The sequence below is a fragment of the Anguilla anguilla genome, chromosome 14 (assembly GCF_013347855.1).
Source record: "Anguilla anguilla isolate fAngAng1 chromosome 14, fAngAng1.pri, whole genome shotgun sequence".
Classification (NCBI taxonomy): Eukaryota; Metazoa; Chordata; class Actinopteri; order Anguilliformes; family Anguillidae; genus Anguilla; species Anguilla anguilla.
The window spans coordinates 35,090,555-35,112,313 of record NC_049214.1 but is presented as its reverse complement, the minus strand read 5'-3'; the positions used below and the strand labels follow the sequence as shown (position 1 = coordinate 35,112,313).

Sequence of the window (21,759 nt, the reverse complement as noted above, 5' to 3'; positions counted from 1 at the left end):
ACACCAGTTATTGTTCTTTGATTTGTCTTTAATACAATTAATTCTGTTTTATTTCCCCCAGTATTAACAATTTAACCTAGAGAAATTACAGCTTTTTGTGAAATGCATACCCATGCATTTCTATCATTCTAAAAATTTCATGTGTTAAGACTTACATGATCAGCAGAAAGGAACACTTTAAAAAGTGTTTGAAAATACATTTAGTATCTCACAGGATTAAAATCTGTTCTTCACCTCACATCAACCTGGCTGGCAGAGTCTGTTGGGCACCAGGAAAACACCGTTAATCCCACAGATCTACCTCAGGGTTCAGGTAGGACAGAGATCTAAACACACTTACCTGCAGCACCACCGAGGGCAACAGTCATAACCATCTGAAACAGATAATCATCAGCCATAATTTACGTGGAGATAAGTCAAATGTACTTGCGTAGGAAGAATAAGCGAACATTTTCTATGCTGAACTACACGGATGCAAACTGGGAACGCCAGCACATTAAAATGGTAGCAGTGAATGGCACAGAGAAACTCTTGCAATGAAAAAACAAATCCTTACCTGCATTTCAATATCCTAGAGATAAAACTGTTTAGACCACCAGATGAAGTCCTAAACTTGTTTTGGAGAATCTATCATGGATGCAGTGAAAAGCTTTACTTTTAGGCTGATTTAAAACATATTTTTAAGAGGACAGGTCTGTGCCAGCGTCATTTTAAAAGTGCTCAGCAAATCACTTTACATTTAGGATCTTCAGAACTCATCACAACAATCTGCGAAAAGGCTCAGTGTTTTAATGGAAAATCTCTCAGCTGAAAAGACAAAATAAAATACACAATTAAAAAGAAAATTGTTTTATAAAAAAGACCATGCAGATTGCTTCCTCTGTCCCTCAAGAGAAATGAGGAAAAATGAATCGTAGGAAAGACAAAAAGCTTACTCTGATGCGATTCCTCCGGATTTTTAGACCCTAAATGTCTCACATCACAAGTATTTGGATTTAATGCTGAACATCCTGTCCAGCTATCAGCTGTCAAGATGAAAAAAGCTTTACTGACATATCCAAATCCTCTACCTCTCCTTTAGACATTTAGATATGAAAAATCGGTGTTTCCAAATGAACTGGGGGGAAAAAAATCCCTGTCCCTCCTTCACGTCCTAGCTGTGGCTCTGAAACATTGAATAATTTGAAGAGAAACTAGCAATGGCAAAAACCTTTTTCTTTTTTTTGAACACAGACTTCAGAATCTTCAGCAGCTCCACAAAACAAAAACTTTCAGCGACAATATTTAAGGCAGAGTGGTGTTTTACAGAAGCCAGTATGTAACAAAAACAACATTTATTTCTGTTGTGCAAAGTCCCCAATTAGGAAATAATAATGATTGGTAAAAGCAGCACAGTTTTCACAGGATTTAGCTGATCCTGTACAGTAAAAATTGTAACACAGGGATTCATCGACAGGGGTGCAATGTCATTGGCTGCTGGGCCAGTCCAATGGGAGCTCTGCACCTCAGGTTCAAAGGTGGAGTTCCACACCCTGTCTGTTGAAACTCAAAAGGCGGAGTGTGGAGTCCATTACAGTCCTAGAGAGGCTCTTAGCAGAGTTGCCATGTCTTCAGGCATCGAACCCTCCTCACCTAGTAAAGAAAGAACATAAACGTATAAATGTGGTCATAGACTTCCCACTGCACAGTTGTCCATTTCTCCTCCATCACGACATCATCGACCCCTCAGGAATGTCCTCATACGAAACTTTCAACCTCATGGAAACAGGCAAAACCAGAACTGGATCCAATAAGCCAATGGAATTGGGTGGGCAATTCCAGTCCTGGAGGACCTGGGAGTGACAGCTGAGCTCACCTTCTGCAGAAGCGGTCATATCCTGTTCTAGTTTCAGCTTTTTCTGCCCAACACGCAGCATGCAGTCCTCAATCGAGTCCTTGCTGATGAGCCTGATCACTTTTACCGTCCTAAAATTGGAGAAACAGGTATAGTGTCTTCCATTTTCCACACAAGTTTACACTCTGCCCCCCGCCCCCGCCTCTTCACCTGCCTTTACCTCGTCCCGCCCCAACCTTTTCCCACCCTCACCTGGTCTGTCCAACTCGATGGCAGCGGTCCTCAGCTTGCTTGTCATTATATGGGTTGCAGTCGATATCGTGCAGAATGACAACATTGGCAGAGGTGAGGTTGATGCCCAGGCCTCCAGCCCTCGTGGACAGCAGGAACACAAAGATCTCTGCATCCGTGTTGAAACTGTCAATTAAAACGATCCTGCAGGCGTGGAGAGGGAGGGGAGAGAGACGTGTCCATCATATGTGTGCACTGTGCCTTCATCCTGTGAGATTCATACCCTTCCAATGGTGTCCTAGGGCTGATTGGTGAACATCATATGTTTTCACACCCCTTAGGAAGCCCACATACAAACAACACAAAAGGAAATGTCTGATATACTGAACACAGAATGTAGGACAAATTCACAACAAATGTGAAGACTCTTGAGAAACAGAGAAAGAAGAGCTGCATGCAGAGAGACGTGCTCCACATACCGGTCAGCTATGGGTGTGGAGCCATCCAGACGGAGGTAGGAATGGCCCAGGTGTTTCAGCAGAACCTCCACAATGTCCAGCACCATGGTGAACTGGCTAAACAACACCACCCGGTCACCCTACGGAGTCAGCACACAGGGAACTGTCACAGTACTGGGAGTATAACATCAGTACACACACAACACTGGGAGTATTACAGCAGTACGCACAGAGCATCGGGAGTATTAACAGCAGTACTCTCACAACACCTGGAGTATTACAGCAGTACTCACACAGTTCTGGAGAGTATTACAGTATTACTCACACGGCACTGGGAGTATAACAGCAGTACGCACAGAGCACTGGAAGTATAACAGCAGTACTCTCACACACCACAGGGAAGTACTACAGCAATACTCAGACAGCCATAACCCATGAGGGTGTTACCCCTTGCGAGGCCCGTCCCGCTGTTTACCTGGTCCTTGAGAGAAGCCAACAGCTTGGTGAGCAGTTGGAACTTTCCTGAGTCCAGCAGGACGCCCTGGTCCAGCTGCAGGCCCTGTAAAGACGGGTACTGCAGGCAGAGGCGGTGAAGCTCAAAGTCCGACATCACTTCCATGTCCTCCTGGATCAGGGCGGGGCTGGCGTCACGGTGGCTGGGCTCCTGAGAAGGGACAGGGACAAAAACACAAAATCAGTCCTAGGGTAATCCAGGAAATGGCTTCTGATCACAAATCCATCGCTGATCATTCACCCATTGTGGTTGACAGTGCTATGGACTCACTACTTGGTTTACATCTTGTGCTATGGAATCACTACTTGGTTTGCAAATCTATCAGCTCAGCCTCAATCACACACTATGAATATTATAGGTATAACACAACCCTTATCTGTTTTTAGACAGTTTTAGACAATTTTTCTAATTAAAAATCCATGGTACTGGTTGCACAAAACTGTTGCACTTTAAACCTTGTGCTCTCACACATGTGGCAGACTCCCACAGTTAAGTGTCCACAGAAACAAGCATTCCTTTGTCCTCGTGTCAATTAAACTGTTTAACACAAAGCTATTAACAATCCTGCTATTAGGCTTATTGATTTCTGAAGCATAACGAGAGTTAGTATCACTGCAGCAGTTTTATACGCATACACTGCGTGTACTATGAAGGTGATGATCTATCCTGTGAATGATGTCATATGTATGCGTGTGCATTTTTATGTTATCTGTAGTAATTTGGCAGCATTCTCTCCCCCAAGCAAAGTAATGTTGATCTTATTAGACAAATTCAACTGATGCTTTGCTTTGTTTGATTATTCCAATACATTCAAAATCTGAACTCGAATAGATCTAGTGCAACATAGTTCTTCAACAGTTCTTTTCCAGGTACATTAAATACAGGCAAAACAGTATCGACATGGTAAATATTTTTCAGAAGGACACATATGTGACACATATATACATGCATGTGGAGCTGCGCCCTCTAGTGGGAGGAGTCCTGACCTTCAGCATGAGCTGGCTCATGGTCGCCAGCCTATCAGATGTGTAGTACTGCCGGTGTAGCAGCGGGTGATTGGCCATCTTCCTCAGCTGCATCATCACATTGTTGAGCGCCCGCTCTGAAAGGAGAGGAGAGGTCTGGATCGTTAGTGTGTAGCAGACATGCCCAAAGATATGGGGACAGTAGGCCATACCAGAATCTCAGCAATGACCCCACAGGCCGAAGTAATAAACTTCCTTCCGGCAAAGGTGAGAACATAATTTTGCAACATTTTGTATGTTTCAGTGTTTATACCATGCATGGTATAAGCCATACACAGCCTTGCATGGCTAACTGAGTTTATGTGAACACAGCTTCAGATAGTTCTGAATTACTGGTGTAATTAAGACAGGGTTTATATGAGTATACCGTATACATTTATTTTATGTATATACCTTTTTATTTAATATCCTTAGAATCTGCATTTCACACTACTTTTTAAAATGATTTCATTTTTTAAGCAAAGGTCTTAAACTCAGCGGCAAGATAAATGATTAAATCATAACACGACCTCAAAAAAAGTGAGACAGAAGAAAAACGCCAAAAGTACCAGCCTGTTCAGATCAGGATCACATTCCAATCATGCAAACGATTACAATGATCTGTTTTCAGATCTCACTAACTAATTATGGGGTTGCAGATGCCCCCGTCCCCCCATAGATCACTGCCCTTACTCTCTCCATTGGTGGTTCCCTTAAGCTTCTGGAATAATGTGGTGTAGAACATTTCCTGTTTCTCAGTCATGGCACAGAACTCCACTGACTCCTCCTTCTGGGGCAGCTGTTTCAGGACCTGATACAGACACAGTAAGCTAGGGTCACTTGCAACCCAACATACAATCCAAGCCAACTCTGAGAAACAGACGGCAAATCACAGTCAAAACGCCTCAAATAAATGAGGTTTGCCATAGCAAAGGAGTTAAATACTCATGCAAGGGGCGTCAAACTTCGGGCCAGGAGGGTTGCAGTGTCTGCTGGTTTTCGGTGTATTTCAGCCCGAGTAATTCATTTAAGTCACTATTTGGCTAAGAAGTCCACACACCTCTGAAGGTCTTAATTGGTTGCTGACTAAAAGGAAACCTGCAGACACTGAGGCACTTGAGGACTGGAGTTCAACACCCCTGATTTATGCAATCAAGACATTTTCAGTTAGTTATTTCTTAAAAAACAATGCCTAACAGTCTGAGTAGGGAGTGCTGTTCAGAAATATTCATTTCAATTTAAATGTCTTCACTGCAAGCATGATAACTTTTTGGCAGGGCACTGAATATCTCTCTGCCCATCTCTCCTCAGCTGTGAGGAATATGTTCCAGAAATTCTGGTGAATAGGCAAATATAGCAAATGGTAATGCTGACCTAAATTACTTAAAACACCATATCCCATGGTGCACTACAATGTGGTTAACCTGAACTGTAGCATGCACCATTCCTACAGTCAGTTTAGGAAACCGAGTGTCATACTTCACTCTTGACACGCCTTAGAATGAAGGGTTTCATTATGAGCTTGGCCTGGGCGATCCGCTCCTTCTCAAAGATGTTCTGTTCCTCCGACGATTTCTGGTGACAAATACAATAGGGATAAAAAAATATGACCAGCATGCATGCTGACTGAGGGGAAACAAAGCCCACTGTGACCTATGTCAATATTAATTTTTACAGTACAAATTAATAACAGCTATGGCTAACTAAATTCAATACCAATGCATATCCCCAGACTGCCTCCATGTTTGCAATTATATAATTATTTCACTTATTCTCCCAACATGCTTCATATAATAGATATTCAAAACAGGATGAGGATGCAGGTTCTCTGCAGGGAGCCCATATGAAGTCATTTCTAAACACAAGAGCTGGAGGTCTGAGAAAGTGTGTCCACTCTGTAACAGATATTCACTTCTGATTGGCAGCCCACTAAATGGATTCACTGCTGATTGGCAAAATATAAAAGGCATCATACACGACACGGTCTCTGACTACTGTGGTACTGGGCAGTGTATCCACTTTGTATAGTGTCATACACTGTAGTATCAGTGGTTCTTCAGATCTTTGTGTGTCAAAACTATACAAAGGTGATCATTTTGATTGGACTGGGTTTTTAAGACTTTTAGCTATGCTGCACACAAACCCTCGTCCATACCATGGAGAACATCTTGGTGATCTGTGAGGTGCTGTTGGAGAACATGGATGGCATGATGAAATTGAGGAGGGACATGAGTTCCAGTAGGTTGTTCTGGAGAGGGGTACCGGTGAGGAGCAATCGATGCTGTGCCTGGGGGTGTGGCACAGACGGGAAAATCGATTAGAGAATACCTGCATGCAATCGAATTGTGTAAATTACACATTTCTTTACATTTCTTTACTTGGTGTTCTAAAATCAAGATGAAGCATGGAGCCAACTAGGGGTGTGAAACTCAGGCTTCACCATGACAGAATATGAATTTGATTCTTGAGACAACATCGTTAATTTGGCTACGATACGGTCCAAAACAATCCGATATAATATGAAACAATCAATATATATGATCCAGCTAACACAGTGCTACTGCAAGTAATGATGAGGTCGAGCCAGAAACATAAACAATGATTTTGGCAGTGCTGCGAGAGAGAAAACTGGCATAAGATTATGGGCAATTAAACGGGTATTTTCATAATCATATGGATCTATTTTCTGCACATTGTATCATTTGGATTCAACATTGTTGCCCTTTGAACCGAAACAGCGTCTTTATACCCCCAGAGCCAACATGGCCAACCTCAGTGAATATCATGTAATAGAGGCAGAAGAGGATTTTCAAGACTAGGCTTGATACAGAGTTTGATACTATCTATTCTGTAGGTAATCAGAACACTAATTTAGTCAGGAAAATGGCGAGCATTGTTGGGCTGAATGGCCTGTTCTCGTCATTATGTAATGTTATGTTCATATAGATAAACACGTGAGGACACACTTACGTTGATGGCCATGAGGTGGCGATAGCGCAGCGAGTTCATGTTCTTCAGCATGTGGCCCTCGTCAAATACGGCGTACTTCAGCTCCAGTTTCCGAAACAGACTGCGGTCACTGTCCGTCCCGATTGTCAGGTTGTACCTGGCGGGAGGAACAACATGGTAAGGAAACACTGCCACAGACTCGGGTACAGAGGAGTATGTATACAACCCAATATACAATTCCCAAAACTTAAGAGCCGGTATTCATTTCCAGCCACCAGTTTGCTTGTTTATATCGAACCACTCTCAAATCACCATGAAACAACTGAGCCTCATGTTGAACAATTAATGTCACAGCACTGATGAAGGTCCGAATGAGATTAAATGTTTGCATAACTTGACTTTTTATGTTGTGCACCTGTGACCATTTTCGTTTAGCACGTCTTAGTATGCAAGTTGCTTCTATGCTCATATGATCAAGACTGGTATTTTTCGACAAATAAAGTCAGAATAAATAACCCAGCAGAAATTTTGGTTGCCAATTTGCATTTCAATGACACACTCTGCTACCACTCTAGCTTGGAGATCTGGGTCACTGCCAGAAAACCCTGAAGCATGAACACGCTTTTTTCTACATTGTGCGCATTTTATTTGTTTAATTTTTTTAATGCACCCCTCTGTTTTTCCTCATAATTTTGCCAAATTATTGCATTTTTGTTTTCATTTTTGCAACCGTACAACAGGCTCCTGTGTCAAATTGGGAGAGTGGGCAAACAAACGCTGTTCTCCAAAACAGGAGATGTCAGAGACTGCTAATCTGCATTCTATTCAGTTGTCAAAGATCAGGATTTATAACTATCAACTATTTTCATTCTTCCAAAAGATTAACATTAACAATTTTTTTTAAATTGTGGATGTCATAAAATGCCGAGTCATGCAATGGACAGCGCTCACGTAGACATGATGACGTTGTACTCCACTTGATTGTTGAGAATGTTGTGTCGAAGGGATTTGCGCTCCTCGATGGACCCTAAGAACACACCCGTCAATCATTTTGCACATGTTCCATTTTCTCAGGACACGTCAGTTACAAGGATGGCCTTACATCAAGGATGTAAAGTACAGGTAACTGAAAAAATCACAGCAGAAAGGACAATAGCAGAGATGAATATCTTGCTCACCATTATAGACGAGCACCTTAAGACTGGGACACCAAAGATTCAGCTCCCGGACCCAGTTATCTGCAACGCAAGGGGGGGGGGAGTTTTCATTACTACAGCGTAAGCAAACCCGAAATCCTGAGTGTGCCGCCCCGCCCGCGGAACGCACAGCCCATAAAGGCCCCCCAGCTCTCACCCAGGGTAGAGGCGGGCACAACGATAAGATGGGGGCCGCAAACGCCGTCTTCATACAGGCTGGCCAGGAAGGAGATGGCCTGGATCGTTTTCCCCAATCCCTGCGTACAGGAAACAGGAAGTTACACAGCTCTGCTACTCTAAATCAGGAGCTCAGAAATACAATACACCTGCAAACAACACTACAGCTTTCCCATCAAAGATTATGAAGGAAATTTACTGACCAATGCAGGAATTTCTTCACAAAAATGGTGGTATTGAAGATAAAGATAACAAACATCAGAGTCAGAAGCTCCCTTTTATAATTTAATGAAACGACTGGTCAGGAAGAGGTACAAGTAGTCTATATGAAGTCCAATACATGAGTTTATATAGTTTTCAGAGACAAAGAACTGTTGTTCCAGCCTATGAGATTCATTTAACCACCATATGCAAAGATTTCAATTGTCAGCCAATCAAAAGTTTGGATCAGGGAATCCATACCAAGACTGACCATGCGGGCCTAGAGGTACAATGCACTTGATTTATACCACAGCTGGAGTCTATCTCCTCTAGCTCACATTCCAACAGACACATGATATGAGGTGAAACGGCATACAGTTAGATATAGGCTATAGGCTAGTAAAAGTAAACATTCAGCACAGCGTAATAAACTTATCAGGTTACCATAAGGTCAATATGACATTTTATGTAATTGCTTATATAACACTGTCCATGAGTCCACTTTTTCAATCATAACCCAGCACCAAGGAGTGTGGTCTTGCTTGTGACTACCACCCAAACCCAGTCTCTGCAGTTAGGTAAAGAAGCCTATGCTGTAGAATGCAGTGCTACTGTTCTTGGAACACAGACGTTGTGGGTTTGATTCCCAGGTGGGGCACTGTCGCAGTACCTCTGAGCACTAACCTTAATTGCTTCAGTGCAAAATGCAGTTGTATAATGGGATTTTGTATAAAAATGTAATCTACAGGTCCTGGAAAGTCATGTACAGCCACTGAGAGGAGTGTAGTGCTCTCAGTCTGCTCAAAAAGTTTAACTTTAAAAAAGATGTCAGGACACACACATTTCAATAATTCCTCTCTCTGAAGCAATACTGAATATTAAATAACGCAGACCATCACGTATCAATACATATAGGCCACACAGACATGCTATAGCAGCTCAAATAAGCAAACATTTTCCTCACCATCTCATCTGCCAGGATCCCGTTCAGGTTGTTCTGGTACAGCATAATAAGCCAGTTCAGTCCAACCAGCTGGTACGGCTTCAGCTGAAACCTTAAATCACCACACCACGGAAAATGATCAGTAAGCTTTCACAGCTTTGTAAACATTCTAAAAACATTTTTTTTTAAACATGCAATATGGAGAACCAGCCATTTAGCCCATCTAGAACATAAGAACACACAAATCCATGAGGAGAATAGATCATTCTATCCATCTTAAATACAACAAATAATGATGAAAACTGGCTATTCGCAACTTTTTACTACCAGTAACCATTTTAGTTGCCCTTCTTTGCACTTTTTCCAGAGGTTCTTTATCTTTCTTATAGGTTGGTGCCCAGAACTGCACACAACACTCAAAATGTGCTCTGACAAAGGCATTTTGTAACGTCAGTATAACTTCCTTCGATTCACACTCAATATGTTCTGGTATGTATCCTTGTTTGATCATCGCTTGATCAGTTTTATTCTGGAATGGGCTGCATGTGAAGGCTGCACTGAACTCACTTGCTGTTGAGGATTTCGGGCTGCATGGCAGAGCCCTCCCCTCCCTTGATGACCTGCGTCGCAGCCCTGGTCAGCGTCTCGCTAGCGTCCTCGCACCGGGTCATCAGGCCCAGGATGACGTCCCGCTCCCGGATGACCCTCCGGCAGCCCCGCAGCAGCTCCAGGGACAGCCCATTCCCCTTGTGAAGGGCTTGAACCTGGGGAGCACAGGCACACACACCAGCTCAGCTACGGGAGAAACGAACCCAAATACATCACAAGCTGGTATGCTCCGTACCACACAAAACAGGGATCACACATTACAGCTACACTTTGAATGACAGTTTAATGAAATAAATAATGTATTCTGTCACAAAGCAGATCAACAGGTTAAACTAAAAAGTTAAACTAATCCAATGGAAATCTAACACAGCAGGTCAAGAGACAAACAACCGGTAGCAAGCCTAAACCTACATTCGGAAATAACCATAGAGAATGCAAGGCATCAGGCAGGTGGTCAATTGCAAAAGGGATCCACTTTAGGCTACGTTTGGCCAATGAGATCCTACCAATGTCACAAATGCATTCAAATGCTGGTTACCTAGCCTTACGAGCTAGGCAAATGGGAGTCTGGGAGTGAAGGCTACTAGGGGAAACACACATCACGTGAGCAAGCTAGTTATCTATCTAGCTGTAATAGCTGTCTGTGTGTGTGCGCGTGTGTGTGTGCACGTGTGCGTGCATACGGTGCATGGGCTGAAGAACAAGGTGTATACCCATATCCAGTAGCATGGCCATAACTACACAAGATAGCTAATGTAAATACAGCTTTTGATATTTGACACAGAATAAAATGGTTTCAGCATTAAAATAAGCTAGGCTCTACAGAGATTGACAAATAGGCAGGCATAACAGCTCTAAGTGAGTCAGAATGAGCAAAGCTTTTTCCAAGTGGTTACTGCTAGTCCAAAAAATTCTGGCCAGAAAGTAGTTCATTATGGCATACGCAACTATTGAAAGACCGGGTTTTCTTTTTTTTTTTTTTTTTCAAATTGCAGGAGCTTGTAGCAAGCAAAGTAAGTAATACTTACCATAACAAAATCTGGCAGTGGATGTGGCTCATCAAATTCTGAGAGTAAATGTAGTTTGTTAGCTATATTGTAAGGATGGAGAGATATTAGTTTGGTAACGTCAGTTTTTAGCTAGCTAATAAGTTAACATGTTTACACAGTTCCAAAGGAAACTCTGTTTCCAAAGGATTAATATTTATTTAATAATGTAACATATTACTACAACCGGTTAGTTTAGTTACTTTAGTAGTAGCACTGAAAGTGGCAGGAGGAGAAGCAGGGGCGTTGGCAGAGATTTTGGGCCCCATGAAAAGATCTCACATTCGGTCACACCACTTTAGGCAACTCCATGCACAATTACTGTAACCATGCCTCCAGGACTTAATAATCAACCCATTGAATACTTTAAATAACTCTATACTACCTTTGCAGGCTTGTAGAAAAACCTATTAGTCCTATCTTCATATATTTTTGAGGGCCCCTTAAAAAGTACAATTTGAATATCTGAATGTTGGCGTGTAGCACTTAGAAAATACGACTTCCCACTGCAGTTCACTCTGACAGACTGGGTGTCTGGCACATATAGCCTCATTCTGTTAATGATGCTTCTGTATACGGTTTTATTGCACGCAAATGGCTGTGCAAAATGTGGCTTTAATTTTTATTCAGTATTTTTTTCATGGTTCAGCCCTGAATGTGAGGAATAATATCCTCATTGGCTACACAGGAGAGGACAGCTTGATTTCTGGTTTCTCTGGATTGACTGGGACTATTTTCAAGCTTCAAAAATCGTGTCAAACATCAAGAGCTGACCTGTCATGCAAGCAGTTAGGCTGAGGTCTCACTGAAAAAACAATCTAACTTTGATCTACATGGTCAAATCGATTGTAGTGTATTTACATATTATATATATATATAAAATATAAAAAATATAGTGTATATATATATATATATATATATATATATATACTATATAAATAATATTATACATATAAATAGTATATTTTATAGTATTGTATTTATCACCTTTAGTGCATAACTTTTAGGCAATCAAATTTCTACTTCAGTACTGTAGCCTTAGTAAAATTGCAGCGCTGCATAATCCCATTTATCTGTCCCCTGCATATCCAACATAAGGCATTATCCAATGCCAATGTCATAGTACCCATCTTACTGCTGAAATAAAAATAACAGCTCAAATGGCAAGGCCTGCACAAGAACGCAACTTCTTCGAAAATACATTTTAAAATTTAAATAAGACATTTATCTTATTAAACAAAGTTTAAAGCTGAGATTGCACAGGCAAGAGCTGGAGAATGATATTTCAATTCAGCAAACAGACTGCATGTGGCTGGCTGAGTAAAAGGAGCGACCGGTGTGCAGTGGCTCTATGGGACACATGCATCCCGGCCGAATGGATTCTTCCCTCCCTTGGCGACGCTACAGCCAATCACACGCCACCCCGTGGGGGCCGTAGGCCTCAGCGCAAGGTGGACAGGACAAGCGAAGCAAGCTTCAGATTATCTCACCAGGTCTTCCCAAGTCCCGAAGGGCCGCAGATCCACGATCTTTTGGGCTTTCTTTGCTGAGCACCCCACTATGAGCATCAGCTCATCCACCAGTGCCTCCTGGAAGAAGCCCAGAATCCGATCGTTTAGTCCATGGTCCGCCCTCTCCTCCTTATCCGAGTCAGAGTACTCGGAGTGTTCCTCGGGGTCACTGCTGACCGCGCTGTCGCGTTCCGACCCGCTGTAACGGTCCACCATCACCCGCGGTCGCCTCGTCCTCTGGGACACCCTGGTCGGCTTGCCATCCCCATTGTGCGTATCGGGGTCTGTGCAGGAGGAGCGTGAGGGAGTTTCTGCTTTCCGTCCCCTCGGTTTGCAAGAAGTCCTCCTGCCACCACGGATGCTCCCCCTCCTGTTTTTGCTGGCATCCCTGCAGCCTGCAATTGGCTCTGCATCATGTATAAATTCAGAGGCTGTCGGCTGTCCACTGTCATTTGGGCTTTCAGATTCCTTGGCACTATCTTCAGGTAAGCTGGAGTCATCAACTGTAGGGAAACAGGTTAGGAGGAAAAAAGTGTTTGAGTATGGACACACTAGACATTTTTGCAGGCTCTCAGGCTCTTTTAGGTGCTTCTTAGCAAGCTGTAACCTGGCCACCCTGTTTTGTTGCAAACACAGAAAGAAGTACAAAGTACAAAGAAGTACAAAAAAAGTACAAAGCAGGGCAACTAAACTGGCTCCTTGTATAAAATATAAGTTATGAGGAAAGACTTAAAATACTTCCTCTTCCCTGGCAGCGGTACTTCCGGCTTGGTCAGACGTTCCTACGAACACAATTGGCAGTGTTGCGGGTGGGAAGGCGGTGAGGGAATGAGTCCTGATCGTTGCATTAGCGACTCCTACTGTTTGGTCGGGGCGCCTGTTCAGCGGAGAGGGGATCTGGGGGAGATAGCTTGAACCTCCACTCGCGTCACACTCTCCCAGTGAAACTCCTCACTGTCAGGTGAAAAGAAGCGGTTGGCGACTCCACATGTATCGGAGGAGGCATGTGGTAGTCTACACCGTCCCCAGACCAACAGAGGATAGTGCATCGACCAGGACTGTGCGATACACACAGGGAATTGGTATAACAACTAAATTGGGGAGAAAATGGCAAAAAAAAAAAAAAAAATACTTCCTCTTCAAACCTCTTCCTCTACAGAAAAATTAGACTAAGGGGGAATTTGATTAAAGTTTTTAAATTTATAAAAAGTACTGCTAAAGTGAACTTCTACAGATTACTTTTCAAGTTGAGGTGATCTCAGAATAACAAGGGACATTTGGCATTGATATCAGGAAGTATTGCAAGTATTGTAAGTTCCCAGTATGTGAAACAGCTTGCCAGGTCATATAGATGAGGCAGAGGCCCTGAGGGTGTGAAAGTCCAGGCTTCATGCAGTGCTGGATCTGTAGGTAAATAACAAACCTAAATGGGCTGAGTGGCCTGCTCTTGTCATTTTGTTTTCTCACATTCTAAAGTTCTCACATTACCATAGTGTTGGTCAGGGATGCAATTTTCTGAGAGTCACCTTGTGTTTCACACTGGAAAGGTGATGACATATGGCACATATGCCAATAACAGAAGGTGATCTCACCTGGTTCAGTAAACATGCGCAGTGCCTCCAGTGTGTCTTCAAAGAGCCAATCATGTTCCTGGAGCACATCCCTAAGTTCCTGTAAGGAACCCAGAAACACAAGCACATTGCACCACTAACAGGAGCTCATTGCCACCTGCAGGTGGGTGAGCAAAGCTATGTAAACACCAATGTAGAGCTATTTAAAAGGGTGTTGGCCCACCACCATTTTAAATAATGAGCCTGATCCCCCCACCTAGTTTATTTTCTCTCAAAAATCATTGACCAAAAATATTAATTTCCTTTTCAAGTCCAATGTAGATTCTGATCACCTTTGTTTTAACAGCCTAATTCGTATGTGATTATGTAACACTCAGACATGAAGCATAATTGTGTAATGTGTAAAGTCTTTCAACAAAAAACCTGAGGACTTTTGTCATCCAGAAATTTGTTATTTTTCTTTGATTTTATTTTTCAAAAGACCTTCTATGATTTGATGGAACATGGGAACCTGGTGTTATGTAGTTCTGAACTGAGAGCTGATTGGTCACTCACCTCCTTCTCAAGGGTGGGAAATTTCCTCTGTAGTTTTTTCACCATGTCTTCTTGATTTTTCCAGCTAGGTTCTGGTCCCTCCGCCTCAGAGTCATCAGTCTGACGATTGGTCAAAAAATTCATGTACACACCAATAGACAAGGCCAGGATTTCATCCTCTTAGTACAAAAACTCCTATCAAGCTAGACAAGATGACGGATCAGGATAACTGTAAATAGTTTACATCAAGTGATTTTTATTTATTTATTTTTTGAAATAATGTATAACAGGCTAGGATCTGCTCAATGGGTAAGAGCATCTGCAAAGACATTGCAATGAATATAATCTAATTTGTATTCTGATTTGTATGAATTATTCACATTCACAGGCCATAGTTTTCAAACACTGTGGAACCATTTAGTTTTATTCTGCTTGTGAGGGCCTACTCACACACTGACATTTAGCACAGGCTATTATCCAGAGCAACTTACAAAAATTACATTTTTTTCTTTTTTTGCACACAATCCTGGATTGGCCTAGAGCTGGGTATTCTATGCAATTCTATGCTAAAAACCTTCCACAAGGGCAGAATGGCCGCACCCCAGCAGGGCACTGAACCCACAACCTTTGACCTTTTACAAGCCCAGTTTACTAACTATTATGCTGCACTGGCACATATGTGGTTAAACTCTTGATCTAGTTCTATCATTGGCCGCTGTACAACTACTGTGACGAAGGAGAATATGGCTGTCAGTGACAATGTATGTATTTTTTGAGCTTTCTCTTTAAATGCTCTTGGGCAAAACCACCCACGTAATGAAAGCCCACACTATCACGTATACCCCCCCTTGTCAATCCTGGCCCCCCAGTGGAGCAATGAGCTCCCCACCACAATTTAGCAACAGAATCGCTGCTCATCAGCTGCTGCAGACTGAAAATAATAACAGTAATAAAAATAACACAATCATCTTCCTGTCCATTAATTTACAATAAAGAACCTGGAAAAAGAGGTGGCACCTACCAGAGAATCCCGCCTCTTTTTAACGGCCTGAGCACAGCTGTCCTGGGAGTCACAAGAGGACCCGCCCTGTTTCCTCTTAAGGGTTGTCTCTAAACAGAAATACATGTCCAGATAATTTCTCAATTAAAAAAAAAAAGCACTGGATAAAATATTCCATTACAGATAAACATGATGTGTAACTCTCCACTCCAGCTTCCTGCCTGGCAGGAGAGGTGTTGGACTGTGGTGTAAGATGGTGTCAGAGAGCAACACACACACACACACACACACACATACGCGTACACCCACACACACACACACACACACCTATGCATGCTATTAAATATCTGTTTTATTAATCACTGCTCACTCGCTTTACTAATACACTACACCCAAGGTTTTCAACAGGTTCGTAGACCCCTGGGGGTCCTTGAAGGTGCAGTATGGGGGCCTTGGCCAGAACTGATAAACAATAGATTTGGTAAAACATTTTTAAATATAACCCGTTTAAACTTATGATGGGGGTCTTCTGCCTGCCTTTGAGCCTGAGTGGGGGTCCCTCAGTCAGATAAGATTTAAAACCTGTGCTCTACCTCACGATTGCCACCTCATGTTATTGCACTAATCCATTTATTTTTGCAGTTTGTGGCAACACCATTTCTACTCCCATTTCTCTCCTTTTTCCCCCCTTTTCCTAGGGGCCATTAACAATGTTCAATTTATTACACTTGTCTGGCAAAATTGTAAAATAACCTTTGTAGCTTTGCAGGCATGGTATAGCTGCATCTCAATTCCTATTCCACCCTTAGAGCAGAGGATGTAAAAGCTGGGCACGGCCATTACCTGAACAGCCACAGTTTGACATGCAGGAAGCCACTGGTCCGCCCAAAGTGTTCCTGTTTTCGAAAATCTAAAACACAGCAAAAGAATACCTGACAGAGCACACTGGCATGTACAGCCAAACGGAAATGGCAGTATTCTTATGCTAGGGGATCAGCAGCAAAAAAATGCCTGGCTCTGGAAAACATTTGGACATAAGGGCAGACGATGTGTATGCTAATAATCTCCAGAAGAAACTTAAATTGAAATTGGGTTTAATTTCTAAAACAAATTTTGAGGCCAAGAAAAAAACCTTGTTTGACGCACTGTATTATATCGCTGCTATGTCAGCCAATTATCACTCAGAAAAACACCATGCATCTCAGGGGACTTCCTGGTAAAATATAGGGATAAGACAATCAGGATAGGACACTGGCATCTTCACTTTCCTATAGAAACCATAAAGGAGCTACACCAATAAACAGAACAATGTTGAGGGGTACTGGTGTATTGTTTTTGGCTATACCCGCAGGGTCCCTGAGGGTATCCAGGAAGCACAGCCATAAATCATCCACCGATCACCTTTGGCCTTTGTCCATTTACTGTTACAACCATACTGTGATTGGTGGAGCTGCTCTCTGGTTTCTATGCACGAGGTGAAAACACCAATGACTATTTATGGTTAAATAAAAGGTTAATAACAAATGAAAGAAAACAGGTGCTACAGCAATGTTGGCCAGGTGTAGTCAGACATTACCTGCTTCCTGGCCCTGCGCGTGGACACCGCCTGCGGTTTCTCCCCCGACGGCTCATCCTCTTCCTCCTCGTCTGACAATACAATCACCTCCGAGACATCAGGATCCACCTCTCTCCGCCTCCACACCCTCGACAAGGCACATCAAAAACACTCAGCAAGACATGACCTGGGATTCTTAATGAATCAAGTTTTAATGAAACCAGTTAATTTAACATGTGACCGATGTTAAATGAAAATAATAATTCTCCAGAAAGTGGTATGAGCACTCACAGGTTTCACCTGAAAACACTGTGTGCACACTAGGGGTCAAATACAAATACGTATTTGTGTTTGTGCTTGTGCATAAACGTGAAACCTGCCTCCAAGTACCTTGGCACCACTTTCTGACAAAGGCCTGAGATTTGAGCAGCGTACACAAATGTTAGTACACCCCAGCACACACGCAGCGTATGATAAATAGATCTAAGATTAGGCTGACTGTGGTTAACTCTGAGAACGAAGGTCACATGCTTCTATTTCTTCTTTGTCTGATAACTGTAATAAGAACATGTCTGAGCCAAAATACCCCATCTGCAGTTTGTCCAAAATGTTGCTGCTAGGCTTCTCAAAACAAATAAAGAGATCTCATATATCCAACATCCTAGATGTTTACTTACTTACACTCCCTTAGATCCTCAATGAGAGACCGCCTCACTGTCCCAGTCACAAATTTTAAAACAAAGAGAACATGGTATGTGCAACTAGGGCTCCAATTTCATAGAATAATCTCATTTTAAGGTTAAAATCCATAAAAATAATCTATGGATTTTGTCAAAGTTGCTGATTCTCTGTCATTCTAAATCTTGCTTAAAATGCGTGTTTAAAACTGACTTAAAACCATATGTAACAACTTTTAGTAGAATCAATTCTGCTTAATCGCTTAATCTATACTTTTGTGTAGTTCTGTGCACCATGTAAGCCTTAAGGATAAATGTGCACAAGTTATTTCAATAAATAAGTTATTATTATTATTATTATTATTATTATTATTATTATTATTATTATTATTATTATTATTATTATTAAGCAACGTGGTCTTCATACAAACAGTCATTTCAATAAATAAGCTGTTGTTATTATTATTACTATTATTATTAAGTAACGTGGTCTCTATGAAAACAGGGGATGCAGATGCTTTCAGACGTAGTAACTGAGATGCATTCCCACTTACCTTGGCTTCGTCACCAATATCCCGCCACATACAGAATCATCCGAATCCGAGTCCAGCACCACCACATCTCTTCCCAGCTGTGAAGCACACGGCCGTTTGGTCTCCGTTGTTTCAGGGACAGTGATCACTGTAGACCAAAAAGATGACAGCAGGTACGGGATGTGTGCAATCTCTCTGAGTGCTCCGATGTGCTTTGACTGTAATTGATCTCGTTCTAGATTCACAGAGTGGTATCTCTTCAATTCAATTCTTTTTGTATATGCGTTTTTACAGACACTGTCACAAAGGGGGCGTTCATGTTAGTACACCTGGGGTACAAGCGCACACTACGGATTAAAGGGTTAAAATGCGAAGCTAAATATCAATGTAAATTTGCTGCAATATTAGGAATACACACTCGGGGACGCTTTCCCAATATAGTATATACTTGTCTCTTGAATAAATAACAAATAACTTGTCTAATTGTACAGCTACACTGTTGCCAGGGACTGAATAGGGTCTTCAGAGAATGGAGGGGGGTGATTGTAGGAAACGTGGGATACCTACTGGCTAAGTAGCTAGCTAGCTAGTTATCTAAATCACTTGCAAATAACATCTACTGCTAAATTGCTGAAATATGGCAGCGTTGCATTGTGCACACTGCATGGCAAGCAGCAGCCCCAGTGGTATTTTAGCTGGATATCAGACACAATAGTCTGCCAAGTCTCCAGAGTTAGCCAATTGCAGCATACCTGATATGTTATTCTCCTTTTCGGAGTCGGTACTGGTGGAGTCTTTGCATTCCTTCATCGTTGGGGATTCTTTTTCTCTTAAATCCTTCCGCAATTTCCGATCTAGAACCGTGAATTCGTTGTTCTCTCCACCCTGAAGAGATTGGGCAGCTGCGCGGCCAGAGAAATGTTTTAAGCAACAGCTATATCAATATTTTCTTGATACTATAGCTACCTAGCATGTCAGTTATCTGGCTAATTAGTTAGCAGCTTTAGGTAGCCATTGTACTGATCATTCTGGCAAAAGCAGCCCTGGAAACAAACTAACTTTGTTCAAATGAAATACTTGTGCAATAAATGTGTCTTCTGTAAATGTATAGCTATTGTTACATTTACGAAAGCTAGCTTCGGAACTGGCGAGCTGAACCCGGCATGTTACCAGGTCGCCTCGAATTCTGCGTAGCAGCGTGCGTGAGCTATGCGTGAAACCAAGAATGTGCGCGTATAGGATGGCGTCATGCTTGTGCCAAAGGTAAAACATCTTAAATGAGAAATGGGAATTACAAATACGTTGTATTTTCAAGCAATGTAATGTATTTCATATAACAGTCCAAAGACACGGAGGCTCCAGAGCTCATTGCTAAATATATGTCAATCTCGTTGTGACTACCCAGGGTAAAGGTAAGGTTCAATGAAATTTTAAAAAAAAATATAACCAGTGGCTAAACTCCTGGCATCAATTGCAGTGTGCTTAGTTGAAGTTTAGCCTCATGTTTAAACTCCTACACCACAGAACTACAATACAATTAGAAGAGCTCACCCTTATTTCACAGATTTGGACAGATGATCCCGTTGTAATTTAGTTCTGTGGTTTGGGGGACTTAAACATGAGGTTTAAACTCCAGCTAAACTTGCCACAATTGACCCCAGTGAATTTGTTTCATATTTCCATTTGATGTTTATTATCTGCTTTGTCTTTTTGCTAAAATGGTTTTTTGAATGTAAGGTAAAGATTTAAAAAAAAATAGAATGTCAGTTCAAAACATATCAATAATCTACTGAATGGAAACATTTCATTTACATTTTGCACAGACAAACATGATTTATGCCCCCCCACACCTTCATGTTAATTGATTTACAGTGCAGTTTGAAAGTACTCTGACAGTGACATAATTTTTGTTGTTTTTGGATCTTAAAGTGCAGACTGTCAGCTTTAATTTGAGTGTATTTACAACCATATCAGGTTATCCTTGTAGGAATTACAGCCCTTTTTATACATAGTCCCTCATTTGAAGGGAGCAATTGGAGCAAATGTAATTGGAGAAATTAACATAATCTGAAATAAAGTCATATTTTGTACTCAGTTGCAAATTCTTTGCATTCAATAAATCTTTTGCATTTGATAACTGTCTGAAGTCTGTGACCTATAACCATCACCAGACATTGGGTATCTTCCTTGATGATGCTCTGCCAGGCTTATCCTGCGGCGACCTTCAATTCTTGTTTGTTTCTACGGTGTTTTGCCTTCAGTCTTGTCTTCATGAAGTGAAACCCATGTTCAATTGGAATTCATCCCACTGCTGCCACCATCAGCAACATCATCAATGAAGACAGGTGAGCCAGTTGCAATAGCAGCTATACATGCCCAAGTCATAACACAACCTCCACCATGTTTCACATATGGGGGGGGTGAAACAAAACCAACTGGGATTCTAAGATGGTTTTAGATGGTTTTCAGGTGTTTTTATTTCAACACTCCTAGCGGCTTGAATTCTGGTTCTCAGGCTTAACACATTCAGTTGTCTGAACACAGGAAACAACCAAAAAGAGGTGTCATACAGATATGGCCGGAAAACACAGGCACGGATCCCATGCAGCATGCTGCGCAAGCACGCTACAACTGGAGCCAATTCCCCTTCAACAGATGCTGTTACTGCTACGTTGGAAACTCTTCTTTCCTTTCCATAGATTAGCAGATCAGAAGCCCTTTTCAGAATCTGAGAAATTACCTGTCTTCAACTGTAACAAAACAAAGCTCTCCCCGTCGGGGAATTGAACCCCGGTCTCCCGCGTGACAGGCGGGGATACTGACCACTATACTAACGAGGACAAAGCTGTTATCTGTTCTGCCAATACACGCCGCATTGCCAGTGATGTTCTACTGAAAATGTACTTTCATAGCTGGTCTAAGCTGACCTCTAGCTGGACAAAGCTGGTCAATGCAGGTACAGTAAGGCAAACAACTGCTAATACTACAGTGATGGTACTGACATCGCCAAAATCCCCCTCTGAGCCATAAGCAATCGACACTGGACACCAATGAGTTTTCACCAGAGGACACGAGTGTCAAGCAGGTGGGAAGGAAACTACAGGTGTGTGGGAAGATGGAGAAGAAGCAGGACGATGGAAGAAGCTTCTACTCTTATAAAAGGCAAGAGTTCAGACAGGAGTTTGATCTGCCTGAAGGTGTATTGATAATAAAATC

The 21,759-nt window shown here is 42.1% G+C and overlaps 1 protein-coding gene and 1 non-coding gene across 3 annotated transcripts; both read right to left on the bottom strand.

The window, feature by feature from the left end:
* Positions 1-769: 769 nt before the first annotated feature.
* Positions 770-19,724, bottom strand: LOC118213166 (SWI/SNF-related matrix-associated actin-dependent regulator of chromatin subfamily A containing DEAD/H box 1B-like). Of its 2 annotated transcripts, XM_035391906.1 has the most exons (23): positions 19,296-19,724; positions 18,565-18,691; positions 17,355-17,481; positions 16,622-16,688; positions 15,800-15,888; positions 14,800-14,898; positions 14,266-14,344; positions 12,653-13,176; positions 10,075-10,271; positions 9,529-9,619; positions 8,344-8,443; positions 8,169-8,228; positions 7,942-8,017; positions 7,012-7,147; positions 6,197-6,328; positions 5,521-5,616; positions 4,735-4,852; positions 4,024-4,139; positions 2,999-3,187; positions 2,545-2,663; positions 2,087-2,269; positions 1,856-1,965; positions 770-1,632 (listed from the first exon to the last, which is right to left on the bottom strand). In XM_035391906.1, exons 1-23 carry the CDS (start codon positions 19,351-19,353, stop codon positions 1,571-1,573), a joined length of 2,955 nt encoding a protein of 984 aa, XP_035247797.1. In that variant the 5' UTR covers positions 19,354-19,724; the 3' UTR covers positions 770-1,570. The 2 variants fall into 2 exon arrangements, with proteins under 2 accessions (XP_035247797.1, XP_035247798.1); XM_035391907.1 differs by lacking the exons at positions 14,266-14,344; positions 14,800-14,898; positions 15,800-15,888; ... (2 more) ...; positions 18,565-18,691; positions 19,296-19,724 and adding an exon at positions 11,145-11,206 and having other exon boundaries at positions 12,653-12,676.
* A 1,587-nt stretch (positions 19,725-21,311) lies between these two features.
* On the bottom strand, positions 21,312-21,383 carry trnad-guc. Its single transcript has one exon. It is a non-coding gene; the product is annotated as a tRNA-Asp (tRNA).
* Positions 21,384-21,759: the final 376 nt, after the last annotated feature.